The sequence below is a fragment of the Lactuca saligna genome, chromosome 3 (genome assembly GCF_052625555.1).
Source record: "Lactuca saligna cultivar CGN05327 chromosome 3, ASM5262555v1, whole genome shotgun sequence".
In the NCBI taxonomy this organism is placed as follows: Eukaryota; Viridiplantae; Streptophyta; class Magnoliopsida; order Asterales; family Asteraceae; genus Lactuca; species Lactuca saligna.
In genome coordinates this window covers 77,034,653-77,056,454 of record NC_136419.1, presented here as the reverse complement: position 1 = coordinate 77,056,454, position 21,802 = coordinate 77,034,653, and the positions used below count along the sequence as shown (strand labels likewise).

General features: G+C 35.9%; 1 protein-coding gene across 1 annotated transcript; it reads left to right on the top strand.

Moving 5' to 3' along the window:
- Positions 1-6,813: 6,813 nt before the first annotated feature.
- LOC145036917 (scarecrow-like protein 4) lies at positions 6,814-8,925 on the top strand. Its single transcript, XM_078985443.1, has one exon. The coding sequence runs from the start codon at positions 6,967-6,969 to the stop codon at positions 8,710-8,712; it is 1,746 nt and encodes a 581-aa protein (XP_078841569.1). The 5' UTR covers positions 6,814-6,966; the 3' UTR covers positions 8,713-8,925.
- Positions 8,926-21,802: the final 12,877 nt, after the last annotated feature.

Below are 21,802 nucleotides of genomic sequence, written 5' to 3'. Positions count from 1 at the left end.
GCGGAACTCGTCGAGTCTACGCCAAAGTTGACAAGTAGTAGCGATCAGAAGCAAAGAAGTGAGGGTGAGGACTCGACGAGTTGGTGACCCAACTTGACGAGTCAGGTTAACTGTATGTTGACATTAACCAATAGGGTTGACTTTAACTATGGGTAAAATAGTCATTTTACCATCAGTATAGTTATCAGTATTTGATTCAGTGTGTTATGGAAATTATAGCCGGGGAGATACCGGAGCAGCAGCAGACAGTTTCCAGAGCGGTTCATTTACCATCCAGTTTTACGAGGTGAGTTTCCTTCTAGTAGGATCGGGTCTAAGGCCACAATGCCGGCCCGTTTAGCTAGTAGTAGTTTCTGGACTTCGGTCCGATGGAGTTTTTAGTATGTTTGATGCCTTCGTGGCTCAGACAGGATTTATGTGTTATGTGTTCCGGGCTACGGCCCGATACAATATGCATTTCATGTGTTCATGCTAGTTGATATGTTTATGTCATGCTATGTTATGCTCAGACAGTTTCCGGACTTTGGTCCGATGCAGTTAGTTCTGGACTTCGGTTTGATGCAAGGGACAAGGTCCCAGTCAGTTCCGGACTTCGGTTCAATGCAGTTTCCGGACTTTTATATGATGCAGAGGGCAAGGCCCTGGTTAGTTCCGAACTTTGGTCCGATGTAGTTTCCGGACTTCGGTTCGATGCAGTGGGCAAGGCCTAGTATGTGTTTATATGTTGTTCTATGGTATGTGGTAGTTTGGAGGAGCTCACTAAGCTTCGTGCTTACAGTATTAGTTTTGGTTTCAGGTACTTCCGCAAGTAAAGGGAAGGGCTCGGGTTGATGGCATCGCACACACCACAGCTTCAGCTTTATTCCTGGGATTTTTGTTCAGATACTTAGATATGATTTGATACAGCTCTTGATATGACATTTTATTATGGCTTTTGAGATACCCGACGTATGGTTTTGTTATATGACATTCAGTATTATGACTTTTATTATTATTTAAAAACAAAATTTTTGGGTCGTATTTTTGGGATGTTTCAAGACAGCTCCTCACTCACACGATTCGCTTGAGTGCATTTTACCATATTTCCCTATGTTAGCGATAGACATAGAAGAGGGCACCATCGGTCATTAGGCTTAGGTTGTGAAATCATGGTATAATCATTATGCACATACGAACCTTGTATCTCGTTTTAGCAACAAAGTTTATTTCCCATGAGAATATGAACGTTGCATCTCATTTTGGCAACATACTTAATCTCTCATGATGACAACGAACTTTGTTTATGCAAACTTATTTACTCGTTTTTGCAATATATTTCTATTTATGGAAACTTTATTTCCCATGAGAATATAAACGTTGCATCTCATTTAGGCAACATACTTTATCTCTCATGATGACAACGAACTTTGTTTATGCAAACCTATTTACTCATTTTTGCAATATATTTCTATTTATGGAAACTTGATGCACATATGAATCTTTATGCTCATATGAAACTTGTATTCTCATATTAGCAACGACACTTGTATACTTATTTTTAGCAATAAAACTTGTATACTTATTTTAGCAACGAAGGTTTTATGCTTATTATAGCAACAAACTGTGTTTCTCATTATAGCAACAAACTTTTATTACCGAAGACTTATATACTTGTTTTAGCAATGAAATTGTTTGCTCCTTGTAACAATGAATATTATTTCGATTCTTGAAAAAATTATTTTAGAAATATAATTTTATTTATGGAAACTTTTATCAAAACTTTTAATTCGATTCTAGAAACCAATATTATTTTTAATCTGTGAGTACTTGCCAACTATTTTTATAGTTGACACTCGTTTTACATGCTTTTTCAAGAATCATCTAGTAATAGGCACGTAGAGACACAAAACTTGTATGAGCATTTGCATGTGTTGACTTTTATATACATTGTAATTCCTTTTAAAAAGTTGTGCAAACTTGTTGTAAATTTGTAATGATTTTTAATACTATGGTTGGTGTTGTCTTTTAACTTTTGCTATGAAACCCTTTATACTGCCATGCCTCGTGTTTTCGCTTTAGCGGGGTGTGACAGTATTATCTTCTTCAACCATTTTGTTGAATTCAGCTTTGATGTTATCAACATTTTATATTGTCACAAATACTTGATTTGGAAAGATGACATCATCTGTACATTTGAAGTTAGGATACACCACTGTGTTAGTTTCGAGATAATGAGCACCCTTTTCAATCATAACTTTGTCGAATTTTCCGTATCTTCATACATCTGATCAACAACAATTTGTGGAATTTCTATTTCTTTTAAATATGTTTTGTTGATGTTGGTTTTTTCAAGATTTCATCTTCATTTTCGTCATCACTGCTATTAGTTTGACTATCTTTGACACTCACATGGTCAAAATCAGAAACTCTTGAAGTTGAGGGTTTGTCAGTATCAATGTTAACCAACGAATCATTAAACTTTTCTTTTCCATAGACTTAGATGTAACATTAATGATAGACAACTGAGAATAATCAACATCCTTAATATCACTAATTTCGCTAATATTATCAGAATTATCGTCAATATCACCAACATTATATTGAGAATCAGATGTCGAATTCTCAGTCCTTTTTAAAATTTTAATTTGTTCATTTCTGATCAAGGTATAATTTACAATATCAACTAATTCATCTGCATCAAGACATTCATCAATTTTGACAATTCCATAAGCATACCTATCATCAGGAATTCTATCAAATTTAGCAATGGTTTTCTCACAATCATAAGAAATGTTATCAACCTTCTCTCTTTCGAAAGCTAGAAAAGGTAATAACTTCCTATGTTGATCCTTGCTTATGTTAGATAAATGATGCAAAGCAGTCAGTTTAGCATAAAGTCGTTTAGCAGAATTACAATACATGTTGTGTTTTGTTAACATCATTTTTACTTCACTACTTAATGAATCCCTATCACACATCAAATTTGTAATTTGTAATTATAGATATTCAGCTTTTAGTTTCTTGGAATCTAATTGCTTCTGAACTTCTAGTAACTGTGAAGTCGATTTCCTAGCCTCGTTACTAGCAGAGATAACCAATGTATCGAAATAAGCAACATTATCATCAAAAGCAATTAATTCAGAATTATAAGCATTTAAAGGAATATTGAAAGATTGAAGAACAGAACATACCTTTTTCGTCATTGGTGAATTGTCTCCTCCTTTGGTCATAAAACAGCGACCCGTCACCGCTTCTTCGTTTTCCTCCTCAAACTTCGCATACATAGCACCATGCGTAGGATTACGCATTTCCTCACCATCCGAACTCGATGACAAAATTTGGTAAGTCCCCTCATCATCATCCTCACCTTTTGCCACAAGAGAAATTCATTTCGCTTTTGCCTGAACTTCCTCCAAACGCTCAACATAGTATGCTTCGTCTTTTACTTTGTTTTTCTTTTCTTCCTTCTTTCGAAGTATACAATCACTAGCCATATGGTTTGCACCATAACAATAGTGACAGTCAATGTTAGAGTCTCCTTTAAGCTTGTTCTCAACTTTCAACTCTTTTTTTTTTCCACATCATTCTTTTCACTCTTCTTTTTCTCTTCTCCTCCAGCTTTTGTCACAAATTTTCCTTTTCCCTCACTAGTTTTTGACTTTGAATTAAATGGTTTCTTGAAAACCTTCTTCACTCTATTATTCAAGTAGAATGCAATTGTTTCATCATCAGAGTTTATCAACAATCCTTCATTATCAGGATCTTCATTTTCCACAGATTCCTTCTCATTGAGTTTCGACATCAAAGCTAATGGACCTCCAAGACTTATTTTTGATTCCTCTACAATTTCATTTACTTCTCCTTCATGAGTTTTAGCAAATTGTACAAGTCATTTAGTGTCGATGTGTTGAAACTTTGCTGGGTTTTTACCATTAGTGTCACATTCCTCCATTCTTTACACAAACCCATGATGAATGTTAGATTGAATTCCATGGTTATTAGTGTAATTCCATTACGATTACACTTGTAGATTAATTCATTCAATGGATCATAGTAACCTTCAATCGATTCACCATCCTTCTGTTTGAATTATTTTAGTTCAATCAAACAATGTTTCACAAAATTAATCTTTGTCTTCTCACTCCCTTGAAACTTTTCTTTGAGAGTGTTCCAGATGTCTTTTGCAGTTGTACAGCTTCTGACATAGTTGTAAACAACAGGAAGCAATGCAACGTAATTATCTCATACATCTTTTCTCATTCTTTTTCAATCTATCAGTTTGAGTTGCAACACTTGGAGTACCAGATGAAGATCCAATTGCTTGAACATTTGGTGGAGGAGTACAATTCCAGTTATACATGACCAAAGCTCATCATCTAGCCCGTTCAAGTAGTTTTGCATGCCATCAACCCACTGATCATAGTATTCAGACATGAGCATAGGAATCTTCATTGAAGATCCTAGAGGATGAGAATAGGATGCCATTGAGTTCAAGTTGAAATTAGCGATGAATGTATGGATGGATTTTTCAGAAAAACTTAAGAGATTTTGAAAACAAATAGCTGAAACAATCAGAGATTTCAAGAAGAACACTCGATTTAACAAATCAGTTATAGAATCGAATCACAACTATAGATCATGAACGATTTTCAATACAAAAGGTATAGAAACTTTTGAATACAAAATTGCTTCAAAAACCTTTTGATTCAGAATGAAAATCAGATCGCAGATATAATTCCTACTCTGATACCAATTGATGAAGTGTTGCATCGAGAAATGAAAACTAAATCAGAGTAATGAGAATTGTAAACACAGAGAGTAAATAAGATCTTGTTTTAGCTCATATTATGCTTCAAGGTTGCAGAGAGAAAAATAGACAAGATAAACTCCAAGTTCTTATCTAACTCTAAGTAAAATCCCTATTTATAGGGAAAACATTAAAGCATACAAAAAAATACGAAGGACCTGACTTTAAGTTTCGACATAAAACGCCTTTGTAAAATAACATTACATTTCGACATCTTACAACACAACTTTGACCCTAACAGGGGGTGGTGGCTCGAAAAAGGCAGTTGTGCATTGAGTTGCATGGGATAAACTAAAATCTCCTAAGGATGTAGGAGGGGGCAGGATTAGGCTCTTTAAGGAATCTAAATTTGACCCTACTTGCCAAATGGTGGTAGAAGTTCAAAACATACCCTTAATCTCCCTGGGCCCAAATTGTAAGTGGGTTTCATAACCTTACAAATCGACCCTGGTTTTGCTTTGCAAAACATAATAGGGGTGGGGTGTGGTCAAGCATTGACAAAGCTAATAATAAATTATGGAAGTTGAATATAGATGTGAAGGTTGTAATGAATTCGAATGATGGGTGTTTAACATGGAGATCAGACTATGTGGTGGATAGGGATTTTAGTGTGGCGAGGTTGCAGAGCAGCACAAAGCATCACACCCGGTTTGTGACGGGGAGTTTTGGTGGTTGAACTCGACCCCGAAAATGGTGGTGAGTTTTATTTGGCATGCAAAACAGGGGAGAATTCCATCAGCATATGCACTAGGAAGGAGAAACATTTCTGTTCCCTCCCTAATGTGCGAGCTATGTGCAAACACATAGTAATCAACAAACCACATTCTCATTTCCTGCAGTTTGGCGAGGGACACTATAAGCATGGTGCTTAACTGGTGTGGAACTCTCCCTCAACTCTTCTCATGGGTTAATGATGTGCTAGCATTTGCCAGAAACTAGGGACATTATCCAAAAAAGAAAGAGTTGCTTACATGTATTCTATACGGAACTCTTTGGAGTCTGTGGAAGGCTAGGAATGATCAAATTTTTAAAGGCGAGTCATCGAAACCGGCGAAGATTGTGGATTCTATCAAAGCTACAATATTTACTTGGAGAAAATACATAACTCACATAGGTGATATAATTGATTGGGATAAGTGGTGTGTATCACCATTGAATTGTACATAATTTATGCATATTTTTTTCTCTTTTTTTTTTTTTTTTTTTTTTATGCTTACTCTTTGTACTACTGGTCTCTAGTATTTATGCATATTTTTTCTCTTTTTTATGCTTAATCTTTGTACTCATTGTCTCTAGTATCTTGCTAGAGCGCATCAATAATAAAATTGTCGGTTCAAAACAAAAAGCATATCACATCATCAATGAAGGTTATATCGATTCGATTTAGTTTCATTACATGCAACACTTTTATCAACATAATCGGCCACTGAAATTTTGAAGATGTTTTCACGACAATGACTTTTCAAACGAAGTTCACAAAGCAAAAACGGTGAGAAATAACTTTTTATCCATACGAAGCATCCATTTCATTTTCACGAGTCTCAAAATCAGCCCTAGACTACATAATCTTTTGTTGATATTAGCTCAAAATGTGATCATATTGTAGGACGGACCACCATATATGATATTTTAGTTAACAACTAAAAAATCATGAGTATCAAATTAAACGTCTTAGACCATAAATCTTTTGATGATGATTTTATGAATAGACCTGTCATACAAGATTTTTTTTAGCGAATGTCTCGTATATTGAAACTTGTAAATCAAATTGTGAGTTGTTATTTTGAAAATAAATATTATTGAAAATATTAATTGACTTTAAAATTTTGCAAGTATTAACATGATCCGGAATAAAACATATTACATTATTGGAATTTGGAAGACTCAAGAGAGACAATACATATTCAAAGGACAAAAACGTCATTTACTTAATTTCTATACTTTTTTTACCTTATAATTTTATATTTTAATATTTTATAGATTAAAACTTGAAAATAATTGACAAAAAGGATAACTTTAATCATTGAAATTTTGTTCTCTAAAGACTACCGTTTCAATTTCCCCCCTTCACTCTCAAATTTTCCCTTTTTCTACTTTGCCGTTGCTCATATATACTCCCCATCTTTCACTACTAGAGAGTGATGTGACAGACACCGTCGCCGGCTATATTTCGCCGGAGAATGGCATATATGTGCACCGACAGCGGCAATTTAATGGCCATAGCCCAACAAGTTATTCAGCAAAAACAACAACAAGAACAACAGCTTCATCAACAGCAGCAACACCAGCAGCCATTAGTCACTGTGAACGTAAATCCATTTTGGAGCACCACCGGCCACCAATCTCCGACTCTTGCATACGGATTTTCCGATCCGTTTGAAGGAGGTGCGGCGGATGTGACCGGAGCCGAAGAGGCGGCAGGATTTCAGTTTCCGAACCTAGATCACCATCACCACCAGCATCCAGGGTTTAGGTTCGCCGATTTTGTGGCGGCGTCAGGATCGGTGGGGGAGTTCGACACCGACGAGTGGATGGAAAGCTTAATAGACTCGACGACAGAGAGTTCGACGTGGCAACCGAGCTCGGACTTCACTCTCTACGCAGCCGATCCGTTTTCCGATTGTCCGAGTCGACTCACTTGCTCAACGGATCTAAAAAATGCTAACTCTACTTGGCCGCCACCGCCGCCGCCAGTACTGGCTTCCGATAATCTGTTACCGCCTGAGAAGGAAATAAAGCCTCCGAAAACGGAAAAATCTCCGCCATCAAAACCTGATATTGCGTCTACCAGTTCACCAGAGAGGATTTTGACAAAACCCTTGCTCAAAACCCTAACTGATTGCGCTCGAGTCGCCGAAACAGATCCCGGAAATGCAATCACACCATTGATTCGCTTCCGCGATTCTCTATCCGCTGACGACGGAGATCCCACCGAGAGAGTGGCGTTCTACTTCGCCGAAGCACTCCACAGTCGTGTCACTCGGAAACCGCGAGCAGTTTCCGATATAACGTCACGGGAGGAGTTCACTCTCACTTACAAAGCTCTAAACGACGCTTGTCCTTACTTCAAATTCGCTCACCTCACTGCAAATCAAGCAATCCTTGAAGCAACAGAAAGCGCCGATAAAATCCACATCGTCGATTTTGGGATAGTTCAAGGAGTTCAATGGGCAGCACTTCTTCAAGCCCTAGCAACCCGACCCGCCGGAAAACCAACTCGAATCCGAGTGTCCGGTATTCCAGCGTTAATACTGGGAGACTCACCGGCTCCGGAGCTTCTCGCAACCGGGAACCGCCTTCGTGAGTTCGCGAAGGTTCTAGATCTGAATTTCGAGTTCGAGCCCATTTTAACTCCGATCGAAAAACTCAACGTGTCAAGCTTTTGGATCGATGCAGATGAGTTTTTAGCTGTTAATTTCATGCTCCAGTTGTATAATTTGCTCGACGAGAACTCCATGGCCGTTGAGAAGGCTTTGAAGTTGGCGAAATCTCTGAACCCGAGTATCGTCACTTTAGGCGAGTACGAAGCGAATTTGAATCAGGTAGGCTTTCTTCAACGCTTCAACAACGCCCTAAACTACTACTCAGCTGTCTTTGAATCTCTTGAACCCAACATGACCCGAGACTCGCCGGAAAGGTTAGAGGTGGAGAGATCGTTATTCGGCCGGCGAATAGCAGCGGCGGTGGGGCATGAGGAAGAAGGAAGCAAAAGGGAACGGATGGAGGGGAAAGAACAATGGCGGATAATAATGGAAAATTCCGGTTTTGAAACAGTAAATTTCAGCAATTATGCAGTGAGTCAAGCCAAGATTCTGCTATGGAGTTACAATTACAGTGAAATGTATAATTTGATCGATTCTCATCCTGGGTTTCTATCGCTTGCTTGGAACAATGTACCTCTTCTCACTGTTTCTTCATGGCGTTAATTTTTTTAGTATCTTTTTTCTTGTGAAATTATAATCTTCTCTTCCCTTTTTTTTTTTTTTTTTGCTAATGGTGTAATGGGGTACAGGTAAAAACAGTTAGATCCGCCATTAATGGTGTTTTTGAAAACTTTTTGTTGTATTTTTGTATGAGATGATGATGAAGCCTGGTCGTTTAGGAAAAAGCTGAAATTATATCAGCCATTTTGCAGCTTATGTTTTTTGTAATGATGATGATGATGATGATAATGATGATGATGATGATATAACTGGTCAAAGTTGAAGTCTATGTGGATTATTTTATTAAACTCAATATGGATCGAAAATGTAGCCTTTATTAGGACAAACAAAAACTGTCGTAGGTGAAGTCTATGTTGAAAATTGATCATTGTTTTTGGTTCGACAGTCTTTGACGATTTAGATTTGATGGGCAACTATGCCTTGGTTGTGATGTCAAGAGAATCAAAGTTGGTTGATAATCCATTGAGTTTTCACTCTGAAGGAGTTGCTCATAATAGGAAAAGGTGTCGTCGAGGTTCCTTTTAATGGATGTTGAGGCTTCAAAAAGATGATCCAAATTGCTTTTTGTACCATTTGAATGGAATAATGTGTGTAACCCTAATAATCTGATAATTTATTTGAGTGAACGTGATACTATTTGAGTGAATCTGATACGTATAGTGGCAACCTTCAAAACTGGTGGAAAGATCCGGAGGTAGAGTTGTGTAAAAAGTTTTTGTAAGTATCTAGAATACGATTGTTTAAAAGATGTCTATCTATTTACTTGTATCAGTGCGCTTGGAGAAGACTTGTGTTAATGCTATCTGGAATACATATTACGTACGTCACCCTGGTCCATTTGACAACAACCATTCTCCGTGAACACCATCATGGTGGTTAATAGTTGGTAGTTGTACATGGTCATTTGTAGCGGAGAGATGAACCACAATGTCCAATTAGTTTCTATCTCTCTCCATCCCTACTTCTCTTTATATTATAAATAATTAAAATATATTTTTTATCTAAAAAAATAAGATGGATATAATGATGTCGCACTAGTGGTGGGAATATCAACATTCACGGTTTGTGGCAGGAATGAGATTTAAAATTAAAAAATTGGATCGAACTGGATTGGAACCGAAACTGTTAGAACTGGTCTGGATTTCAAGTTTAAAGAATGACTATCTCGGGGTTTCGGGTCCTTCGGGTCTAGTTAAACTGGGTTTAAGAACCGAAACCAATGTTAGGATTTGGAACCGGTTTTTGTGAAAAGTTTAAAACATGCATATCTCATTCGTAAGTCGGATTATAATGAGGTTTTCTATAACGTGTATTTTAGAGTTTGTGCATGATTTCAGGTTATAGTTTTGTCATTTTTGGTTTAATATTCAATGACTAATAGTCCCCTGAAATCAGAATATCAACGCTGTAAATTTTCAAAGTTCAACTAACTCAATAATTTCTCGAGTTTCCCGGTTCTAGACCCACTTTACCTGGTTCCCTCGGACCAACTTTGATGTTTCCTAGTATTCCGGTTCCAAACCAAGTTTACCCTGTACCTTACCCGGAATCAGTTCATTTATACCAGTCCGGTTTTCGATCCTGCAAAATCTTGTTAACCAATCTAAGGTTTTCCAAGTTCGGGTCTATCTGGTTTGGGTTTGAACTCACTTTCATCCCTAGTTACTGGTGGGTACTCCTGGTGGCCTAATATTTAGTACGTAGTAATTTGTTATTATTATATATTTACTTAAATAATTCCTTTTTTTATGAACATTCATATTGTAATACAAGTCATTCTCATATAGTTCCTTAGTTGTTTTTACTTGGTCTTCCTTGTTTTTAGAGTTCTTCAAGTTAGACTGATTTGGTTAAGGACTAAGTGTTGCACGATGAGTTTGTAGAGACAAGTTTGTGATAAGTGGTGCTAGACTCATGTTCGTTTATACTTAGGAGAAAGAATTGAAAGACAGGTTCAAGTGAACTTGATGACGAACAACAATGAGAAGGTTAACATTGAGGTGTGTACACTTTCTTTGCATTGATGTTGTTGATGACTTTCAACAATCCCATGCACGCCTTCTCCTTGAATGGCTCATCTTCCATTTTAGATATACTCGATTGGAAACACTTTCTAGACAATATTTTGTCATATGTGGTTTGCCACACATGAAACACCATTTACTATTATGCAATGTATTTTCCTTTCTTGGAGGTATGTGTGACTCATTCTCCAATACAAAGACAATCAATGACTAGGTAGAGGCTAAGGGGATCTAATTCATTAGAAAATACATGACCCACCCTGTAGGCAATGTTTGAAAATAATATTATACTTCAAAATATAATTAACTTTTATACACCTAGAAATCCTAATAGTTCAACTTTTTACCAAAATCTTATAAATTTGTTCATAATAGATGCCCACATATTAATCGAATACATAACTAATAAAAGAAATGTCAACCTATCTTTAATGCCCCAAAACACATCTAAGAGTCCCTCAACAAATCAATCACATGTCTCTTACTCCATACGACTATGCTACAACCTCTCACTTGAGACACGATCAAGTTAATGCATTAGATTGGAAAGTCTAGTGAGACAGGAAGGGGTAGATTTATAATAAAATATAGTTATCGTCATCAGACCATATAACAATAATAATTGTTGGGCCCAACTAGGAAAAACGTTATTTTTGGGCCCCTTAGTGATTTGATGTTAACATTATAATTGTTGGGCCCAACCAGAACTAAATTGATATGTTTAATTAGTAGTCTAATGACGTTAACACAAATCGGGAAATCAAGAAAAAAATATTGGACCATGAGATTGATTTTAATCCATTTCTCTTGTCCATATGATATCAGGAAGAACGGGGGAATAGTTGAACACTTATCTTAGGGCTAATGTTTGATTTAATCAGAGTTCGGCAGTGGCTTGGAATACATTTTTTACTAGTTGCTCAGATAATTATACTTGCAATTGTAGTTGACGACTTATCCAAGTGGGAAACTGTTGGATTAGGATGTCTAAGGTCTTAACTAAATTGGTATAGTTTTTTGATTAATAATAAAGTTTTTTTTGGGTTGCCCACATAACCAGGAAATGGTATGGATTGATAATAAGAGAGAGATAAATAATTTGTTAATATATTATTGGATTAATATATTAATTAGAAATAGAAGTAATTAATTAATAATTAATCAAAGTTAATTTAATTAATTGTTCTGGATTAATTAGAATTAATTAATAGATCTAAGGGTTAGAATGAAATTGTTCAAAAATTGAACAAGGAAGCATTCTAGAACCTTCCTAGGAGGGGACGGTTTTGAGGTGCTCTTCTAGAGCTTCTTGAAGCCTCTTTGTTGATAATGAAAGTGAATTTGAATTGAAATGTAATATTACTATCGTGAATTCAAATTATGGTTTCCTACAACTATAAATGGGGACCTACACAAGACTCAAGAACTCATCACAACACAAGGCAATTTCAAAATTCTTTTATTTCAATCCTAGGATTTTCCTAGGGTTTGGGTGTGATTCATTAGAGGCTTCGACACTATTGGGGCTAGCATTCCAAAAATGGTTCTTTAAAATACATTGGTATTTGCGATAATAGCAATAAGGTATGTTGTTTTAAACCTTTATGATTTTTGATTTTACTAGAGTTATTTTGAAGTTTTAAAGTACGTTTCTATTATGAGAAAAGCCATACAATTTTCTAGGATTATATGTACCCGCAAAATTTGTTATGTGAAATTCTACAAGTACATTGAAGAAATCTAGAAAACCCATCAGGTATAGTGGTGGTGGCGACAGTAGTGGTACTGGTGGTGGTGGGTGATGGTGGTTTGTAGAGGCAAGTGTTTATAGTAATAGTGGAGGTAGTGGTGCTGACGGTGACGGTGTTGGTGGTGGCAGTGGAGGTGGTATTGGTGGCAATGGCAGTGTTGGTAGTGGTGGTGTTAGAGGTAGTAGTGGTGGTGGTGATGTGTGGTGGAGGTTGGTTTCTAATAAGTAAATGGGGTATTTTGTAATCTACCACCTTCCTCGATGTGAAGAAATTTTTTCCATTCAAATTTGGAAGGAATCCACTTTCCTCTGTATGGTAGAAATTTTATTTAATTTAAGAATCCTTTTCCCCCATCTAAGTCAAACCAAATGCATGAATTCGAAGGAATTGGAATCCTTTTCCCTCAATTTTTATTCCTTTCCTGCTAACCAAAGGCACATGTTTTATAAACATTGTATGGTGATGAGTTTCTTATTGTTGATGTGGCTTAAATATACAATATGGGAAGCTTTTTATCATTTATCTACTGGTAAATGAGTTTAGGGTATAAGCATCTCGGTTCAATTGGTCTTTCTCCTTCACCAAAAATGATATTAACAATTAAGGGGTAGTTAAGACATTAAGTCTATAAACGATGATAGTCAACATATATGAATCTAGTGTTTGTAGGCGATGAATAAACATACTTTTCCACATGAAAAAAGTGAGCAACATCAAAATATAGACATCTGGATCTAGCTGGAGACATGATCATTTGGGTAAATACCTAAAAAACTAGTTGAGGATATAGAAATTAATAACTTGACTAAGTTAGATAATAAGGATCTAGAAGTCAATGACTTCTCTTGTTGTAAAATAACATAATAGATTTGAAGTTTTTGTAACTACAACAAAGAAGAATACAAGTGTACAAATAAGAAAGCATTTAAGGATATGAACATAAAAGAATTTGATGAGGTAAAAGTATTTAAGGAGGTAGAAAGTTGCCTAGAAATTGAGACGTGGCCTTGGAGGGTTGAAGATGCTAGTCAAATTTGAAACCAATGATGTTAAAATCCATTTTCTAGTAAAGGGTGAGTAAGTATGAACACCTTGGTTCAAATTACTATCATTGTGGCCATATTACTATATCTTCAAAAAAAAATATCACTTCACTAATCATGATTGGTGTTCCACAACTGTAACACATGGTTCCTAAATTGAGTATTTGACTGACCCGGTTACCGAATTGTTTATTGGAAGGTTTCATGTTTTGGAGGTTTTTAATTGTAGCACTTGAGTCTCGACGATGTTCTCATATGATTAGTTTGAGGGTTTTATAGTCCATAAGAAATTAAAAGGACGGGGAGAAGTAGGAAGCCATTTTTCGCATTTACTGAAAATCTTAAAACCTATAATTAACAACAAAAAGCGCAGGGTGCCTCTTTATAGGCACGACACGCCTCCGACCCAGTGGGCTATCCGTTTTATTAGGGTTTTGGGGAATATTTAAGGGCCATAAACCCTTAGGTTTGATCATATTCAGCCTCCAACTGTAAGAGCCTGGAATTTAGAGAGATTTGACTTTTTTTCAAATATTGACCAAAAGGGCAAAATGGTCATGTAACATCCCGAGACCAGGTATACCTCATTAACCCTTGTTCTATTGTAATTGTCAAGTTTGGCCGTTTATTGAGAAAAAGTGGTAAATGAGTATGCAGGGCATACATGTGTGTACGCTCAGTGTAGTTATATGCATGATTTGGACGCGGAATCCACCTAGTACGTTGGACGTACTAGGCTCAGAGTAAAAACCCTAATTGAGGGGTGTGTCCCTATTTAAGGAACATGATGACCTCATTTCTTTCCACCATTTCCATCCCTCAACCCTCTCAAACCATAATTTTCGTCCCTTGAGCTTGAGTGTTCATTTGTGAGCTACTAAGTGTTCTTGTAGTATCCTTAGAGTGAAGAAGGAGCACTGGAGAGGATAGAATTGGAGTCCATGCTTTGGACCTGAGCTTTTTTGTGGTTGGGGCATCAGTTGAAGGTATAAAGCTCAAAGCTTTCTCATCCTTTTTTATTTGTGCATAATATGGTCCATCTTAGGGTTTTTGGTCCCAAATCTTTAAGCTTTATGAGTTGTTGAACTCCTGAGCCTAATATATGTCCTTTTTAGTGTTCTTAATGGAGTGTATTCATAAAAATGTTGTCTTGGACGTTAAAACCACCTCATACATGAGATATGAGCCTTTTTGGGAGTAGAGAGCGAGATTTTTGGTTTTTGGGACTTTATCATCCATGCAAAGGCTTAAAGTCACGAACTTATGGAGTATGAGCCCCTAGGGAGTCCAAATCTGAGATTGGAGCTATGGTATTTGTCACAACTAGCAGTTTAGCTAGGAAATTTTATTCCTGTGTAACCATCCAACTATTTTAAATCTTATACTTTAAGTAAATCTCACACAATGCTCATTAGACTCATCAATCACGTTCAACAAAGAGACTAAAAACCCAAAGAATCCAGGTTTAAGTCCATATTAGACTAGGAGTTCCTTATTGGGCCTAATGGACCAATAAGCACCCAACTCAACCTTATTGGACTTAGAAACCCTAATTGGATCCTAATTGGATCTAATTCATAAATCAAAAACATTTTGGATCATTTGGGTCTATAATAATTCATTCTAACCCTAATGGGGCTTATTGGGCCATAACTAATCCAATTAACCATTAGTGAGCCATAAGCCCATTCTTTTATTATAATTAGGTCGTGAATGCTTCCAAGAGTCCAATGGGACAAAAAAATTCTATGTTTAGGATCTAAATATCCTAACTAAAATTAATGGACCCAAATGACACCACCCTTTCTTCTTGGCCCAAAAATCTCGACCCATGAATGAACAAAAAAAGAAGAGAATTAAGAGAGTTGACTTTGGAGTGCCACCTCCATATAATCCAACATGCATCTAGGCTTTAAACTACCATGTAACCAATCTAGTCACATCACCCCTCTCTTTCCCCTCTCCTCTTTTATTCTCGGCTGAGAGCCTAACACACACACACACATATACTCCATCAAACATATTCCTTAATCACTCTCAAGCACTCTTCTCCTTCTTCCTCCAAAATTCTCAAGATTTTTCTTGCGTCTCAAGAGGATTTTCACAAGATAATCATCACTTCTTGGTAAGTCTTTACACATCCAAGTTTTATAACTCCATTCTCTTGTTAGATCACTCTTTTAAGCAAAGTTTTTGGTGATCATACTCCTAGAAATCTTCCTAAACTCGAGATCTACATAAAAGGTGTGCTAAGGCCAAAATCTCTTTCGTTTCTTCTTCAAAAATTAAAACATCAAGCAAAGGTGAGTTCATACACCCCCTGTTTTTAGTATTCATATGATTTTTGGGGGAGAATACAAGAAAAATGTGTAGATCTAGGTGTTATATGCATGTCTTGTGTGATTTCTTAACTTATTTGGTAAAAATATGTTAGATCTTTGTAGATATTGAAATTTTAAGTAATATTGAACAAAGATCTATGAACTATGGCATTATATACATCACATTATCAAACCAAAAATGATTACATGTTTAAGATACAAAAGATTTCAACAACAACTTTCTTAAAGGTCCAAAATTGTCAAGAAAACAAAAGATAAGGGTAAAAAGTGTCATTTAAGATTTCATAAGGGCCAAATAGGTACTACATGAATATAAAGGTATTTATATCTTAATCATACTTTAAAAAGGGTTAAAAATGAAAATTTAAGCTTAATGGGCCAACATTTGGGCCTCACGGTTTTTGGGGCCCAAACTGCGAAAAATTGAATTTTTTGGGGTTAGAAATGATAATTAGCCAAAGTTTGAATCATAAATGTAAATAAACCAGATTTAAGGTTAAAAAAACATTTATTTTCAACTTGGACCAAAAATGTAAAATTTTCCAAAATTGAGCCGAAAGTGTAAATTCTTACAAACAAGGGGTTTAAAATGCACTTTTCTTTAAAAAAGGGTTCTAAAAGTGAAAATAAAACTTTTTGGACCAAAACTGTAAATTTTTAAACATTTGAGACAAAATTGCAAATTTTTATAATTTATGGACTAAAGTGTCATTTTTACAAACTTTGGACCTTAATTAAACATTGGAAGGTTATTGGCCAAAATTTCATTTTTACAAAAAATGATATTTTTATTATCAATCTAATAAACCTCGAGCTAAAACAAACAACGGAGTAAAACAAACGAACGAAACACATCGATAACTATTTATTGGACCTAATATTCACGATCTTGGCCATTGGGTCCTATGGGCCCAATTAAGTGTATATTGAACCCAATGTTTTTTCCATGACATGTTTAGTGGGTTTACGACCCACTTACATGTTAATTTGGGCCTAATTTATGGGTTACATGTTTTTTTGGCCTTTGTGGCCCATTTTCATGCCTATTGGGCCTAAATTACTATGTTATTGGACCTTTGTGGCCCATTTACATGTTAATTGGGCTTGGAATGAAAATTCACATACTTTGTATATCATAAATATACCTCTACATAGTTTATGAATTTATATACTTACCTTTGGAATGGAAAAATCTATAACCTACGTGTAAACCATTAAACATGGGGAAAATCTTATCAAACGGGAAAGGTTGACAATCTAGTGAGACTTGTCGGTTGGCACCTCTAAGTGTACAATCGTAGCTTGTAGTTATAATCAGAGTTTCCTGGATGGAAAGCGGGAGTTTGTGTATAGATCTATACGGGGTGACCCCCCACACTTTAGCTGCTCGCTACAGCTAGACTAGGCCAGTCTAGGGCGACAACATCCTTAGCAAGACCGGTGTTTGGAAAAATGCCAAGACAGGCGACGTAGTCATTATCATGCATGGTTATAACGGCTCATGTAGGGATTCAACACCACATAAACACATAAAATGTTAATTCTTTAATTGTGTCAACACGAAAACACTTAATCAACGAGACAAGAACATAGACATCAAGACAAGAAAATATGAGATTTTCTGGGAAAACTATTCATATACGTTTATCACTTATTCCCGATACAATGAATTTAAACTACACTCATATATGTTATAACTATGAATTTCAGACATGCAATCATACTTGATTTTCACATCATTTTCAGACAATTTACAGAAAATATCGGATTTTCTGGGTTTTTACAAAAGATACAAAGATTTTTATTCAACCATACTTATGAACTTACCAACATTATATATGTTGACCGTTTTCAAAATAACTTGTATTCTCAGGTAATCGTTAAGCTGGAAGAATTGCAAGCGTGTTTGGTTTTGTTTATGTAATATCACTTGTCGCATTTTTAACAATTTGAACTTATGTAATTTGACAATGTACTTGATGTGAACAATGTTGGTTGTATTATGTAATGTTGGTGATGAATGTGTTATGTTTCATGTATATTCATTGTGATGATTATTCAATTGTTAGTTAGACGAGCCCCCAGACGTTTTCGACGTCTGGTTCGGGGGTGTGACAATCTTAATGGATTAAGACCAAGAGAGTGGGAAGAACAAATATGGGGCGTACGCCGAGTGTAATCCCAATACGCGCAACATAGGTTCGAGGATCCCCGATGCATGCATGGCGAGGTAGTATGCCCAGCATAGAGGGTATGTACATGCAACTTATGCGCATCAGTTGGCTTTTGTTGACTTTTAGGGTTTGGTCAAATTATGGACTATAGAGACCACGACGTGGTGGATATTTCACCACGACACGGTGGAAGTGATGAGGATTTAGAAGAGGTCCTTCATTGTAAGTGGTAGACGACATACTCTGCACCACGACGTGATGTATAGGTACCAGAGCGCGGCGGGTAAAGTTGGTTGCTATGGAAGAATGCTCACCAAGATGTGGAAAAGATATGACCACATGGTCATGTAAGCCACCACGACATGCTGAAGCCTTCACCATGGTGTGATCACATAATAATACCTCATGTTTTAAATGTATTAGAGACTCATTTCAAACCAAAACCTTCCAAATAGATTGAGAGCTCAATGATGGCAATTTTGGTGTTTAATAGAGGCTTGAAAAGATAGAGATTGTGGATTGTTAGGATTTTCACCCTCTCCACATCAAGGCATGACTTCTCCAATTTTGGTGATATTGTCAGTTAGCGTAGATTGGTTGAATTGATCAACCTATCGCTTGATTATAATATAGATGAGAGTGTTTAGAAGCTTTAATGAAGCTTAGAAAGTGATTTTTATGGTGGAATTACTCCAATAAGAGTTGGGGTTTGAAAACCTAAGTAGTTATTATGATTGATGCATTAGAGAGTAGAATATAATGAATTAGGTAGTATGAGATGCTTAATTCATTGATTGGGTGGGGTTAGAAGTAGAAAATAAGATGTTAGAAATATGATCAATTAAGTGGTCATTTGACCATAAGAGTCATTAAGCTCTTAATAGGGCAAGACAAGTATTAAGAAACTAGTATGTGTGAATGAATAATCCTAAGAGTAAAGAAGATAGATCAAGATGCATCAATGGAGGAATAGAAGAAAAATAATTAGTTAGTCTTAAAAAGGTGAGTTATATGTTGGATCTTGAGGTACAAAGTGAGTGCCCTCCAGATAGTAGATGAAGCTAGAGAGTATGAATATACAATCTAAATCAAGTAACAGATAATTTACATATAATGAGAGTATGTATGAGGTATACATTTAGAAACATGTATTTGAGCATGTAAGTATACCCAGAGAATATGTAGTTAGATGATAAATGTATTTGTTAAATACTGAAGAGATGTTAGAAAGAGATAAAGTATGATTATATGCATTATCATCATAAAGATGAGTATGCATGGTAATCTGTAGGATACCACAGAGTTATGTAACACCAGTTCCTGGTGGGTGTGTGTGTGTGTGTGTATATATATATATATTGTTTAATCATGCCAGATCTAGGATTTTATGTAGTTTTTACATGTTTGGGAGAGTTTGAGTGGATGGATTCCATAAAGTTGGCAACTTTATAGATACTTGAGCTCCCTTTGAGTTTTAGTGTTCGAGATCTGAATAATGGTTTACTTTTGGTTCCATGCATGAGGTTTTGACATCATTTTCACCCTTTTTGACCTAACCAAGTTCAAGACATGCATGCCCATAGATCAATGGTGTTTATGAAGCTAATGGATGTTGATATGAGCATATTTAGTTATAAACTTCATGCATTATCTTAATACTTTATGTTGTTTTTGTCTCATTTAATGAACAAAAGGTGCTTAATTATTTTAGAATTTAATTTTTCAGCAACAATGACATGCTTGGATGGAAAAGGAAGCGGAACTAGCAATTGGAAGCTTGGATCTTGGATTTTGAAGAAAGAAGGATGTTGCTGGACAACTTGAACCCTCGTCAGTGTTTTGGCCATATCTCATGAACCGTAACTCCGATTGACAAGATTCAAAATTTTCTAAAAAGTAGACACAATTTCGAATGACTTTCGTGTTTTGAGAAAATGCTGATTCAAAACGTACTCGGCGAGTAGGGTCGACTACTCGGCGAGTTGTATCGAACTTTCACGATTCTGGACGCGCTGACTTGCCGTACATGCGTTTTAAGTGAAGGACTCGCCGAGTAGGTCACTGGACTCGCCGAGTAGCCTCTGTTTTGTGAAAATCTATATAAAGGGACTTTCAGATCGATATCATGGCATGGAGAGAAACCCTAGGAGGCTGAGAAACGATTAGAAGTGCTGCTAGGTCGTGAGGAACTGAAGAATCAACCCTACATTCAATTGTGAATAGAATCAAGACAATTTTGGTTTATTCTTAGTAACCTTTTGATTTGAATCATGTTTACATAATTTGATTTCGTTTTTGAGTTTATGTTTACTGCAATCATGAGCTAAAAACTTATTCTTCTGTTAGGGTAGACAATTTTGTGAACATGGATTGATTATTTGAGTAGGATTAATTTTGATTGGTAATTATGTTTTGTTAAGCTTGTTAAAGAACCTTATGTGTTGACAATAACTATTCTTCTATTAATAAATCAGTAATTAAGTTGTATGAACATCTCTTAGTTATTAATTTCATATGATTTATTGTGACCACATAGTTGTATGTCTAGGAATAACGAACGTGAAACTAGAATTAACTAGAAGATAGGTAAGTTAATGTGTAAGCTTGTTGGATGAACATCGACAAGAGGTTAATTGAAGGGCCAATTTAGTTAACCACTACAAGTCTTACTTAACCCGAACCAATAATCTAGGAAACACGTTAATTTAGACAACTGACCATTGCTTGAGTTAATTTGTTTTCTAAGAATTATGAATAGTGAACATGTACCTAATTATCTTAATCGGTAGCCAATGAAGAATTAATCCGATACATTAAAATCATGCATGGAAACAAATGAGTCGTACCTAAACTGAAGTCCTCTTTATTATTGAATTTAGTTTATTTTTATTTGCTTAGGTCTTAGTTTCTTAGTTTAAGTTTTAGTTAATTGTTTAAGTTTCTAGTCTTGCAAAACTAGAGAAAACCCCCTTTCTATTACTTGTTTTATTTAGATAATATTAGCATCTATTTTAATTGTTTACCGTTCCCTGTGTTCGATACCCTACTTACCTGAACTAAACTGCTAATCGATAGGTACACTGCCTTTCGTGTGTTTGTCTTTGTGTTTAAGTTAGTAGGATTTAAAACTAGTTGGTTTTACACACATCAAGTTTTTGGCGCCGTAGCCGGGGAACGGTTCAAATAGTTAATTTTATTTGCTAATTGTTATCATTTTGATTTTATTGATTTTTTTTATATAGTTTAATTTTTTTTATTTTATTATGTATTTTCCAAATCTCGATGCTTTTGATGCTTTTCTTGAGGAAGTAGTGCAGGAAATTGAACAAGAAGATGAGGAGTATGACTCGGATGATGATTTGAAGAAATTTGGAAGATGGTTAGATAACTTCTTGACTAACGAACAATAACAATCTGAGTCACAAGATCTAAAGTTACAAGATGAAGAATTTAATCCAAAAAGAGATTTGGAGGAGCTGGAAAGGTTGCTGGCAGAGGGGTCAGACGAAGAACAAGAACAAGATGAGTTGCAGGAACCAAGCTGTGGTTTGACCATTACCACGACATGCCCCCCTGTATTTCCGGTTTGTGTTTCAAAGCATGGGGTGACGATTCCAACTTTGGAGAAAGTTCTAAATCACGATCCATTTATGATTAGTATCCAACCGGTTCCAACCCTTGTCAATATTCTTGGGTTTTATGAATTCAAGCTCGTTTGGCCAATTTTTGAAGCAAAGA

Coding starts and splice junctions, on each gene's coding strand:
- LOC145036917 (XM_078985443.1), top strand. CDS start 6,967: ATGGCATATATGTGCACCGACAGCGGCAATTTAATGGCCATAGCCCAA.